The sequence below is a fragment of the Narcine bancroftii genome, chromosome 7 (assembly GCF_036971445.1).
Source record: "Narcine bancroftii isolate sNarBan1 chromosome 7, sNarBan1.hap1, whole genome shotgun sequence".
NCBI classification, from domain to species: domain Eukaryota; kingdom Metazoa; phylum Chordata; class Chondrichthyes; order Torpediniformes; family Narcinidae; genus Narcine; species Narcine bancroftii.
This window is the reverse complement of record NC_091475.1, coordinates 10336132-10349447: the sequence shown is the minus strand read 5'-3', so window position 1 is coordinate 10349447 and position 13316 is coordinate 10336132. Positions and strand designations below refer to the sequence as shown.

Sequence of the window (13316 nt, the reverse complement as noted above, 5' to 3'; positions counted from 1 at the left end):
CTGATCATGTAACCCTCCAATCTACTGCAAAATGAGACCGTACCTGCAATGCCCTGTGTTCACACTGTCGGGTGTTTCAAAATTTGCGCTAATGCGTCTCATCCTGATGACGTCACTGTAATGTCATCAGCCCGCCCCTAAGCAGCCACTTACTTACTGCCTGGCTACATTTAGGTGTGCTGGGAGAGCTAGGCTCTCCGCCGATGATCCCTCCTGGAGGAGGGATGGCATCAGCCCCTCGGCAGAGCTTTCAGAGCATTCAGGTGAGTACTTCCTTAGCCGCATGGGGGGGAGAATATGTGGCTTTACAATGGGGTGTTCAGGCCACCTGAAAGGGCCTAGTGGGAACAGAGCGTGTGCTGGATGGTGTGAATCCTTGATGATTGCGGCTGCTCATCTAGCAAATCAAATGTGTCCTCAAGTAAAATTAAATGTAATCACACACAGCACCTGCAATCAATGTCAAATATTTTATCTTTGTTTATCTTAGTCTGATTATTTTAGCGGGGGGGGGGGGGGGGAATGGTTAATAATTCAGAAAGCAATGGAAATCTGCAGCAATTTGCAGTGGGACCTGCATTCACTGTCTTGTCGGAGGATGTTTACCAGTCAAATGCAAATTGATACAATTGAGTGTTTCCAAAGCATTTCTTTTCATGTGCACAGGAATGAAGGTTGGTTCAGTACAAATGTGAGCAATCTTCTTGAGATGATTCACATCAGATAATATTAGTGAGTATAGGAAATATCATGGTGCATGCTCGACTTTGCTCAACAAACATTCTGGTAGATTGAGAAGCAATTGAGGTGCAGATAATTAAGACACATGCAATATTACCAGGAAAATGTACTGTAGTTACAATTTTATCAATGTTTCTTCAAAGATTCCCACATTAAACCTGCTATCCCTGGCAAAATCGTATGTACGTGAGTGGAAAGAAAAACTTTAAATCCATTGCTCTAAATTTACTTTGCTGCAATTCCAATAGTGGACCACTGCATGGCAAACTTTAATTACCTTCTTTCAAAACTGGAAATTTCTACACCCTTATTGAGTGTGCCTTGTGCTACAGTGTGCACTATATCATTTAAATGTGACATCCCACAACTTGCCCTCCTATCTGGCCACAGAATTCACTTTATTAATTGATACTCAGCTGTGACAAGACAACTTACCGCTCAATTTTGATGGCATTCATCCAAAATTTTCATTGTCATGCTTTCTTCCTCTTGTACAGATCTCTCTCAATTTCTCAATCAATATTATTGATTAAAATAATTTTGAACAATAGTGTTTAAGTGAGGTAAAACACAAAAGCCTGCAGACATCATGGTTGTAAAAAACACAATGCTGGAAAAACTCAGCAGGTCAAACAGTGTCCTTAATTTAGCAGAGATAAACATAGAAAACCGTTATCTCGGGCATGACCCCCTTCATCAAGGTATGGGAAAGTGTTGGCAGGTGCTCAAATAAAAAGTGGGGAGGCAAGGGGGAGGAGCATGATCACAAAGGTAGGAGTTAATAGATGGAAAAGGGAGGGAGGGCACAACAGCAAGCAAGGGGAAGAGGGTGGAAAGCTGGGGGAAAGAAGACAGGGGGAAGTGAAGGGAGAGGATAAAGAAAGCAGGTTAGCAGAAACTGAAGAAGTTAATGTTAATGCCAAGTGTATCCAGATAAATGGATTGGAAACCCAGGTAGAAAATGATAACAAGGTGGTCATATTTAATGCATCTTTGTTTTATGTCCGAATGAAGTGAATTTTGTGTAATATTGCACTTTATAACATGATAATTGAATTTTGATGACGATCTACCGGGACCAATGCCTGAAGAGGGCGCACAAAATCAGTGAACCGGTGCGGACACGAAAGGCCAACGTGGCCTCTTTCCGCTCCGTAAATGGTTATACGGTTATATGGAAAATCAAGCATTGTTCCTCTAATTTACAGGTGGTCTTGGTGGGATGGTCTGTCCAATATAGACAGACCATATTGGAGTGGGACCATATTGAAATGGTTGGCCACTGGGAAGTCCCTGTCAAAGGCATTCCCAAGTGTAACCCTCCTCTCTAACATTATAACTATCTGAGAATATTACTGTTTGTATAACTACAAGTTGGTCAAAAGTGAATGGCAACAGACATTTAACTGGAACCACAAGTTCCTAACAATGTACTCTTTCATTTCATTTTATTACAGTTTCAAAACAGAAGTTCAAATACCAGGAGGATGGAATATAAAAATTGTACACCACATACTCCAACTCTAGGGTAAACCCACAAACCAAATAATATGATTTCCCTGTTAATCAGAATTTCTTTGAATAGCTCTTTACCTAATTTTAAAAATGATAAGAATTGACATTACAGGTAGTATTTCACACAAAGGGTTTGTCAAATACAGTAGAACCCCATTATAATGTGATATTTTGGGTCAAAGAAAATGCATTGCAAAAAAAGCAGGGTCACATTAAATCAGGGTTCACAAAAAAAAGGGTTTCAAAAAAAAAAAATCCTGTATTTGCAATCATCTTTTTATTTTTTACAATCATCATTTTATTTCTTAAAAAAATGATCAAGTGATCGCTGCCTGAACGCAGCAGGTCACTGGCAGCGAGTGAAATCCAAGATGCCTCTGAGCTGGAGGGTTTTTATGGGGTCCACATGCAGGGTCTCCAGCCAACATAGGCTTGCCTCGAGGTGCTCAATAGCTTTAGGCACATTTGGGGGGTGGGGGTGGAGTCATCCTCCTGTGGTTTGGGATCCAGTGCTCTAGTAACGTTACGGACGATCTCGGAGTCCGTCAGGTGCTCATATGTTGGGCGTTCATCATTGAACTGGTGTAAATCCTCTTTGTAATTTCAAACAGCCTCTCTGCCTCTTCATCTGTGAAGCTGTAGAATTCTTGTTCATCACAATTGTCTTCATCTTTCTTGGTGGATGGTTGCTGTGAAATGGCTGGACCCAGACCCTTCGCCCAGCAATTTTCCCCCACACAAGGAGTTGACTGCTGCCCAGCCCTTCCCACCAAAGTGGCAAACTTTCTTAATGTTCATGCTTTTCAGAGAGTCTTCCAGCGTTGTTGATTCATCTACAAATTAATTCACACCTGTAATTCTGCTTGAACACAAAGATGATCCCTTGATCGAGGGGGTGGTTCTTTGATGTTGTTCTTTGGGAGGGAAGAAACTCTGATCTTTCCATCATGACTTACTAGGTTGATAGCTGGCATGGGGGTAGGCTAGTTGTCAAGCAAAAGAAGAGCTTTGAGTTCTAGCTTTTGTGTCTGCAGACAGCAAGGACAAAGTTTTGTAAAACCAATCCTCAAAGATGACACTGGTCATCCAAGCATTGCATTTGAACAGTAACGACTTCACATTGACATGGTAGGAACAGTGGGGTGAGCGAGATTTGCCAATCATGAGTGGTTTTAACTTATGTGTTCCAGTCTTATTAACACAAAACAACAATGTTATGCAATCTTTGTGTTGTTTGAACCCCTCACGCTCATGGACATCATCTTTGCAATACAGCGTGCTATCTGGGATGATCTTGTAGCAGAGGCCTGTTCATCACAGTTGTACACTTGTTTTTCGACGTAGCCACCTTCTTCTAAGAGAATTTTTTAGTTTTGCTGGGTATTCGCTGGCAGTGGCACTGTCAGCTGTGCAAATTTATCCAGACACTAACGCTTGATAATCCCATGACAGCCATCCATTGCTAGCTTTGAACTGTTTGGTTTTTCCTTCGATCAGCTTGTCAAACTTCTTGGCTTGAGCTTTGAGAATAGGCCCGGAAATTGGAAGGCCCTCTGAGCGCACTTGAACGAACCACTCGTACAGGGAATAATTGAGGACAACACCTTTTGCGGTTTTCATGTGTTTGGCCTTTAGTCCCACCTCTTCCTTGACTTTCCAAAGTGACGCGTGTAAATGATCTTCCTGAGATTTCCAGCCACGAAGTGTTGATTCAGGTACGCAAGGTCTTGTGCAACTTGGGTTTGACTTTTATTTTTGATCATATCAAGTACGTGAAACCTATCTTTCACGGAAAAAGCTTTGACTTCTAACGCTACGCTCCATTTTGAAAAAGATTTAACTCCAGAAAGTGCAAAAAAAAAGGGTCCAATGGCTCTCTGCTTTTATATCCAGATTCACGTTAAATTGGGATTCCACTTATGAAATTCATGAGATCTTGTTTCCTTATTTCTTTTTAAATTAATTATTTCTAAGTCACCATCAAAAATCAACACCAGCAAATGTTTTTGGGTTCCCATAAGATCATTGTCCATTGAATACAGCACAATTGTAGACAACATTCAAATCTTACTGCAAAAGCAGATTTATTATGCACGGTGTCAACTGATCACCAAACCTGTGTAGGAGAGACACCTCAAACATTGTGAGTCACCTCAATTTATTGATCAATTTGTGCTGACCACTGTTTACTTTGCACAAATTACTACTTGTTCCCCCTCATACTATTCTGACAACTTGTAATACCTGTAGCTTAAACTTGAAAAAGAAAGTCAGAAGCATATTTAACATTAACAACAATTATTAATCCACACCGATCACTCCAACATGAGTTAGCCAGAGTTGCATTCCTGCACATTACAAAGTCTTTGAGAAGTTTAAATGAAAATGTTGTGGCGGTACGCCATTAGGCAGGCGAACCAGCCCCGCTTGTCACACACGCTGCGGGACAGCCGGCCAAAATGGCGCTGTCGGGGGTTTCCTCCCGACCTCGGCACCGGGCTCAGAAGCCTGCGCTTTGCAACCCACGTGAGGCCCTGGTGATGTCGGGGCCCCCAGCATGGTTCTCAGCCAGGTCCGGGCTGGGAGTATAAAAATAATTTTTTGCTCACTGAATTCAACCCATCTGGTTATGTGATCCTTCAGTTAGCAGTGAGCCGCCGCTACAATTGGCGACCCTGACAGGTTCAAACATCTTTGAACCCGACATGAACGACCCTTCGAGCAATGCTATAGCCATCAAGCTTCCTGACTTTCGGGTTCAGGAGCCGGAGACCTGGTTCAGCCATGCAGAGGCTCAGTTTCACCTCCGCCTGATTTCATCGGATTCGACCAAGTTTTACCATGTGGTCGCCGCCCTGGACCAGGTCACCGCCAAACGAGTGCAGCACCTCGTTCAGCACCCACCCGCGGAAGATAAGTACGGGACCATCAAGCAGGTGCTCACTGGCCTATGAGGACATACCCAAAACGGCTATCATCACCCCCTATGCCTTGTTCGAGTTCCTACGCATGCTATTTGGGCTCTCAAGAACGCCGCCCAGCCCTTCCAGCGCCTCATGGACAAAGTGGGCAGGGATTTGAATTTCATACTCATTTACCTGGACGACATCCTTGTCGCCAGTAGAGACCGGGCACAACACAAGTCTCACCTGCGCACCCTCTTCTCCCAACTGGCTGACTTCGGCCTAACGATCAATCTGGCCAAATGCCAGTTCGGGAAAGAGTCCATGCAGTTCCTGGGCCATACCATCATGGCCAAAGGAGCTATACCTGCCGCTATGAAGGTTGTTGCAGTCAGGGAGTTCCCATGCCCGGACAACCTTAAGGGGCTACAGGAGTTCGTGGGTATGGTCAATTTCTATAACCGCTCCATTCCAGGCACTGCGCGCATCATGCAGCCGCTCTTCACTCTCATCGCGGCCAAAGGCAAGAAACTCGCCTGGACTCCAGAGGCTGGCAGGGCATTCAAAACCATGAAAGAGGCCCTCACGAAGGCGACCCTACTCGTCCACCCATGCAACGGCCTGCATATGGCACTCTCTGTTGATGCCTCTGCCACAGCCGTCGGCGCCAACCTGGAGCAGCAGTGGAAACGATTGGCATTCTTTAGCTGATTCCTTCGCCTGCCAGAGCGCAAGTATAGCACTTTCGATCGCGAGTTGCTGGATATGTACCAGGCGGTGCGTCATTTCCGTTATTTCTTGGAGGGGAGGCCTCTCACCATTTTTGTCGACCACAAACCCCTCACTCAGGCACTCACTATGGCAAGAGATCCCTGGTCGGCCCTCCAACAGCGTCATCTCTTGTTCGTGTCGGAAGGCAGGGAAAGACAACATGGATACCAATGCACTCTCACGACCGGCCATTTGCACACTGACACCCGGCCTCGGCTTCGACCAGCTCTTCTGGGACCAGAAGTCTGACAAGGAGATGCGGGCCTTCAGGACTGCCATCACGGGCCTGCAGTTCCAGGACCTTGTGACTCCTCACAGTGAGCGCACCGTCCTGTGCGATGTCTCCTTGGTCACCCCACGTCCAGTGGGTCCCCAGCAGTGGTGCAGGCATTTCCACCATATCCATGACCTTTCCTACCCTTCCATCAGGTCCACGGTCCGTACGATGGCAGAACATTTTGTCTGGCACGGGCTTCGGAAGCAGATTGTGGACTGGGCCAGAACCTGAACCAAGATACACAGGCACACCAGAGTGCCTGTACAAGATTTTGAACACGTTCAGGAACGTGTTGGGTTGCCCAGTTCGGCATCCCGAACCACCTCACCAGTGATCGGGGCACGCAGTTCACCTCTGCGCTTTGGGCATAGCTTGCCAACAGGCTGGGCATCGAGCTACATCACTCCACAGCCTATCACCCACAGACCAATGGGCTAGTCGTGAGATTGCACCACCACCTTAAGTCGGCACTGATGGCCTGCCTCACTGGCCCCGACTGGGTGGACGAGCTGCCTTGAGTGCTCCTGGGCATCTGCTTGACACCCAAAGAAGACCTACAGGCATCATCAGCCAACTGGTCTACGGTGCACCGCTAACCCTACCCGATAAGTTTGTCAACGCACCTCACAACCCCCAGCAGTTACCGCACGGTCCTCTTCTCTGCCTCCAGGCCCAGTTGGACTCCTTCACACCCCCACTGCCACCCAGATACGGCACACGGGCCTCTTACGACCCCAGCGAGCTCTATTCCGCAGAGTACATTTTTGTCAGGCGGGCCCGTCCACGGCACCTCTACAAAGACCATATGAAGGGCCGTACAAAGTCGTCCAGCGTTCAGGATCCACTTTCACACTGGACATCAGTGGTAAGAGGGAACTGTTTTACAGTGGACAGGTTAAAGCCAGCCCACCTTGACCCCACCAAGCCAGTAGTTGTGGCCCAACCCAAGAAGCGAGGCCGCCCGTCAAAAAAGGACATTGGTGCCAGTTCTGGTGGGGGTGTGGGGGGCTGTGTGGCGGACAAACTGGCCCCGCTTGTCACGCACGCAGCGGGGCAGCCGGCAAAAATGGTGAAATGGTTTCCTCCCGACCTCGGCACCGGGCTCAGAAGCCTGTGTTTTGCGACCACATGGGTCGCCCCGGTGACGTCAGGGCCCCCCGGCGCGGTTCTCAGCCAGGTCCAGGCTGGGAGTATAAGACCAGCCAGGCAGCCTGCAATAAATCAGTCTGGTTGTACGATCTTTCAGTTAGCAGTGTAGCCGCCGCTACAATGTATAAATAATTGTTTTCCTAATTTCTTATCTATCCAAATTCAATTCCCCAGTCATTTTATTTCACTTTCATATTTGGTTTTCAATTTGTTTTCATCCTGTTGTTTTTTATTTCTTATTCCCAATAAGTTTAATCTCATCAATATCCCAAATGCTCCACTAGCCTTGCATTTCACAAACTGGCAAGCTTCAGCAGAAACCAAAATCTAACTAATTTTTAACACAACGTGGGATAGCCACTCCTAGTCCTTTAGATAGGAAAAAAAACTTTAGCCTTGTCTAGTCTCCTCCATGAGTCATGCATTTTGAAGGTAACCTTCAGATGGCAGGAGGTAGCATTTTCCAGATAAAGAATTAAGAGATGGAAAAAACACAAAAGCTGTTGAGCAAAATCTTTCCAAACAGTTCAACGCCTACATCTGAAACAAGTTCTGCAAGAATGTACTAACATGAAACAGAATCAGAAATGGTCTGAAAAGTTGTAGTTTTCTGATGTAATATTGTAATCATACCATTTTAATTTTTTTTATTTTTCTTTAAATGTAATTCTCTATTGTATTCATGTTATAAAATTTTAAATAAAGTCTTCAAAAAAAAAGAAATGGTCTGAAAAGCAGTGAAATTACTGGAAATATAGGGGAAATTAACAAAGCTTCACAACCATATGTGTAAAGATAAATCCACTACACTGTATCAACTATTCAGTTTAGCCTCAGTGGTGGGGAAAGGTCCTGAAGCAATAATGAAGTGCTAAATTACTTCATATGGATTGACTGGAAAAAGCCAATACTATAATGTTAATGGTATTGAATAGATTTTTATTTAAAGCGATGTGCCCAGAGAATTATAAGGTGAATGTGGTTGATGTATACAACTTCCAAAAGGCAAATTTAATGAAGTACCACATGGATCGAATGCAGAGATAACATTGGATAAGTAACAGAAAACTGAGAATAGCTAGGCAAACCTTTTTAAAAAAAAAGACTCGAGGGAAGCGCGGAATATCTCCCTAAAAATTGATTTTGGACTATTGCTTTTCTTAATATTCAACTTTGGACAATTCCAAATTTTCAAGCTTAGTCAAAACTTAGGATGTTTACTTTTGGAGTTATTAAGAGTTCAGGAGTAAAAGATATGGGGGTGGTGGGGGTGGGAAATGATATATGAACTTTAATGCTGCAAAATATAAAATGTTATAGTTTGTTGGGAAGAATAAAAGGCAAAGTAGAGACCACAATTTTAAATACGGTGCAAGAACAGAGATGGGGAAAGTATACATATGACTAGTTTATTAAAAGTGGCAGGTCAGGTTGGGAAGTGCATTTGAAGAAAAAGAATAAGCACATGATGGATGGGTTTTCTATGTTGGGCAAGTTAATCATGGTGGACCTTTGCAACTGGTTTGGTCACCACTGGAAATAGCTCTGAGCACCATTCGTGAAAAATGTTATGGCTTTGGAGATGGTGCAGAGATGAATTACAGAAATTGTTCCAGGAATGAGTGGACGGACAGGAGAAGATGGGACTGTTCTCCTCGAAGGAATTCTGATAGGAGTTCATTAAAATGAAGGGTGCAAGCAGTACTATTCCCATTGTGCCGATGTTAAGAATCAGAGGATATAGAATGACAATGTTTGCCATACAACCAAAAAGTGACGTGAGAATTTAACTTTTTACACACAGCAAGAAGTGGATTCAGGAAGGTGTGATAGATTCTAATATGGACCAACTGGATCAGAGGTTTGCAAACTGCCCCTCAAACTCCCATTCATTCCACCCTAAGCAATCCCTATGCCATCAGTGCTCTGTGATTAGTAAGGGATTGTTTAAGGTGGTATATGAGTGCAAAGTAAAAGGGTTGAAAACCACTGTACCTAATTGACTCAATATGTGCATGGTTTCATCACTCCAAAGGAAATGGGCCATTGACAATTTTTCTCAAGCAAAATATCTCAGTAAGAGTTGGGTCTGGAGCTTGTCCCTTCCCATTCACATCACACATCTCCTTAAGCCATTCCTTACTAATCACAGAGCACTGATAGCTTAGGGATTGCTTAAAATGGAATGTGAGTTCAGGAGGGCAGTTTGAAAACCTGGAATATTTACATTGAGCCAGTACAGGCATGAAAGGTGTAGCAGTTTAAGCAGTGGTTCTCAATCTTTTTCTTTCCACTCACATACCACTTTAAGTAATCCCTATGCCATTGGTGCTCTGTGATTAGTAAGATGTTGCTTAAAGTGGTATGTCACTGCTCTCGACCCAATTGTTACTGAAATATTCTGCTTGAGAAAAATTGTCACTGGCACATTTCCTTTGGTATTATGAATCTGTGCACATAACTAGGTACGATTAAAACAGTGGCTTTCAAACTTTTTCTTTCCACCCACATACCACCTTACTAATCACAGAGCATCTATGGCATAGGAAAAACTTAAAGTGGTAAGAAAAAGGTATAAGGCTAAAATCATTCTGTCATTCTATGATCAAATGTAACTTTAAAAATAATTATAAGTATTCATGTTAAAATAACCAATTTACATTTTAGCAGGGACCACATATTTTCTACTTTTAGCCTCAGGTATAATGTCACCTGCTCATTAAGATTTTTTAAATTTGAAATACTGTAGAAGCTGATTCCAGCCATTTAAACCTGTGCCACCCAATGACACCCCAGAAGTAAGAGACAAAAGTCTGCAGAAACAATGACTGAGGTAAAAACACAATGCTGGAGAAACTCAGCAGGTCAGAGTGTACTTTATAGAGCAAAGATAAAAAATACATATCCAACATTTCAGGCTTGAGCAAAATATAGGAAACCCTGAGATTCTTTTCCTGAGGACTGGGCAGAATTACCATTTATTGGTAATGCAAAAAAAAACTGTATTCAAGATGATAAGAATACATGTAAACAAAGAAATGTAAACAAACTGTGCAAAACAGAGAGAAAAAAAATCAATAAAGTGCAAAAGTAAGAGTCCCTAAATGAGTCCCTGACTGAATTTTTTGTTGAGGAGTCTGATGGTGAAGAAGTAACAACTGCTCTTAAACTTGGTGGTGCGAGTCTTGAGGCATCGATACCTCTTTCCTGATGGCAGCAATGAGTACAGAGTGTGTGCTGGTGGTGTTGATCCTTGATAGCCGACTGGGACAGGGTCCAGTGGAAAAGGAACATTGTCCAAACGTCGGCGTCAAATGACATCATTTCACACCGGGGATTAACCACCTCTACCTTTACTCATACACCCGGCATTTGCTGATGCCGGAATGCTGATAAAACCAATGGCAGCAGAGAGTCGCCTGTTTCCAGATGAAGGTAGAAACTCCGATCCCCCGGGGGATGAGTGGTGTTCAGTGTTAGTGTCCCAGTCAAGGGTGGACCAGTGGAAGCGGCACAGAGGGCTTCCTATCCCGGGACACTGCACGGCCAGTGACCTGGGATGCCAGTGGAAGGGGGGCAGCAGAAAGTCGCCCATTTCCAGATGAAGGTAGAAACTCCGATCCCCCGGGGGATGAGTGGTGTTCAGTGTTAGTGTCCCAGTCAAGGGTGGACCAGTGGAAGCGGCACAGAGGGCTTCCTATCCCGGGACACTGCACGGCCAGTGACCTGGGATGCCAGTGGAAGGGGGGCAGCAGAAAGTCGCCCGTTTCCAGATGAAGGTAGAAACTCCGATCCCCCAGGGGATGAGTGGTGTTCAGTGTTAGTGTCCCAGTCAAGGGTGGACCAGTGGAAGCGGCACAGAGGGCTTCCTATCCCGGGACACTGCACGGCCAGTGACCTGGGATGCCAGTGGAAGGGGGGCAGCAGAAAGTCGCCCGTTTCCAGATGAAGGTAGAAACTCCGATCCCCCGGGGGATGAGTGGTGTTCAGTGTTAGTGTCCCAGTCAAGGGTGGACCAGTGGAAGCGGCACAGAGGGCTTCCTATCCCGGGACACTGCACGGCCAGTGACCTGGGATGCCAGTGGAAGGGGGGCAGCAGAAAGTCGCCCATTTCCAGATGAAGGTAGAAACTCCGATCCCCCGGGGGATGAGTGGTGTTCAGTGTTAGTGTCCCAGTCAAGGGTGGACCAGTGGAAGCGGCACAGAGGGCTTCCTATCCCGGGACACTGCACGGCCAGTGACCTGGGATGCCAGTGGAAGGGGGGCAGCAGAAAGTCGCCCGTTTCCAGATGAAGGTAGAAACTCCGATCCCCCGGGGGATGAGTGGTGTTCAGTGTTAGTGTCCCAGTCAAGGGTGGACCAGTGGAAGCGGCACAGAGGGCTTCCTATCCCGGGACACTGCACGGCCAGTGCACTGGGATGCCAGTGGAAGGGGGGCTTGTGATGCCATGTATGTACAGTGTAACCTGCACTGGTTTTACAGCACCCGGAAGTTCTGGGTCTGCGGAGCAACGCCGGGATTCGAATCCCGGTTCACACCGTGAGAGGAACCAGGAGCGGCTCCCAGCGCCGTCACCCGCCCGGCTCTTACCTTCCGGCACCATCGCAGCGACGAAGGAAAGCCAGAGCATCGCCGACGCCATGTCACCTCGGCCCCGAGCGACGGTCGCAACGCAACGTTCATGGGATTGACAGGAAACGCGGCCTCCTGCCCCTAGCGGCACCCCGGCGACGCGGCACGCGCCGCGCGCTGGCCCTGCTGCCTCCAGCGGCCCACCGCCGACACGACACCGCGCCGCGCTCCAGCCTCGCATCGGCGTGACGGCGGCACCTGCCGCACGTTGAACCGAGCTGCCCCTAGCGGCAGATCCGTGGACCGACCACCGTCGCACCTGATTGGCCGCATGTCGGCCCGGGAGCTGCGCGTGGACTCACTCTGGAGCATCCGGGATGCTGGTGGATGGCACCTTGAGGGAGTTGGTCGCACTGTAGTTTCAGAGGACTGAGGTACAAGGACTGCCTAAAGAAATCTCTTGGTGCCTGCCACATTGACCACCGCCAGTGGGCTGATATCGCCTCAAACCGTGCATCTTGGCGCCTCACAGTTTGGCGGGCAGCAACCTCCTTTGAAGAAGACCGCAGAGCCCACCTCACTGACAAAAGGCAAAGGAGGAAAAACCCAACACCCAACCCCAACCAACCAATTTTCCCCTGCAACCGCTGCAATCGTGTCTGCCTGTCCCGCATCGGACTTGTCAGCCACAAACGAGCCTGCAGCTGACATGGACTTTTTACCCCCTCCATAAATCTTCGTCCGCGAAGTCAAGCCAAAGAAGTAGAGTTTCAGAGAGTAGAGAAGGATAGGGACTGGGTGACCAACAGCAAGAGAAGAAGTAGGAGGAGTCTCCTGCCTTTGGTCATCTCCCTTCAGAGCAGATAGGCTCTTTTGGATGCTGTTGGGGGAGATGGCTCACCAGGAGCGGGCAGCAGGAGCCAGGTTCATGGCACCATGGATGGCGCTGCTGACCAAGAGGGCAGGAGAAAGAGTGGTAGGGCAATAGTCATAGGGGATTCCACTGGAAAGGGAATAGACAGGAGTTTCCGTGGCCAGACTCGAGACTCCCGGATGGTGTGTTGTCTCCCTGGTGCAAGGTCAAGGATATCTCAGAGCGGCTGCAGGACATTCTGGAAGGGGAGGGAGAACAGCCAGCTGTCGTGGTCCGTATCGGTACCAACGACCTAGGAAAAAAAAGGGACGAGGTCCTACAAGATGAATTTAGGAATTATATCTCTGGATTCCACGTGCCACGGGCTAGTCAGCGTAGGAACGAGATAGCTAGGATGAATTTGTGACTTGAAAGGAGGGAAGGTTTCAGATTCTTGAAACATTGGAACCGGTTCTGGGGCAGATGGGACTGGTACAAACAGGACGGTCTGCATCTGAGCAGGGCCGGGACCAA

The 13316-nt window shown here is 46.8% G+C and overlaps 1 protein-coding gene across 2 annotated transcripts in view; it reads right to left on the bottom strand.

Annotated features, from left to right (window-relative positions):
* The window catches only part of LOC138738499 (interleukin-10 receptor subunit beta-like), a 37083-nt gene extending 24898 nt beyond the window's left edge, over positions 1–12185 (bottom strand). For both annotated transcript variants that reach the window (XM_069888796.1, XM_069888798.1), the window contains exon 1: positions 11948–12185. In XM_069888796.1, the coding sequence (XP_069744897.1) occupies positions 11948–12170 (223 nt within the window). In that variant the 5' untranslated portion in view covers positions 12171–12185. The remainder of the gene's footprint in view (positions 1–11947) is intronic.
* Positions 12186–13316: the final 1131 nt, after the last annotated feature.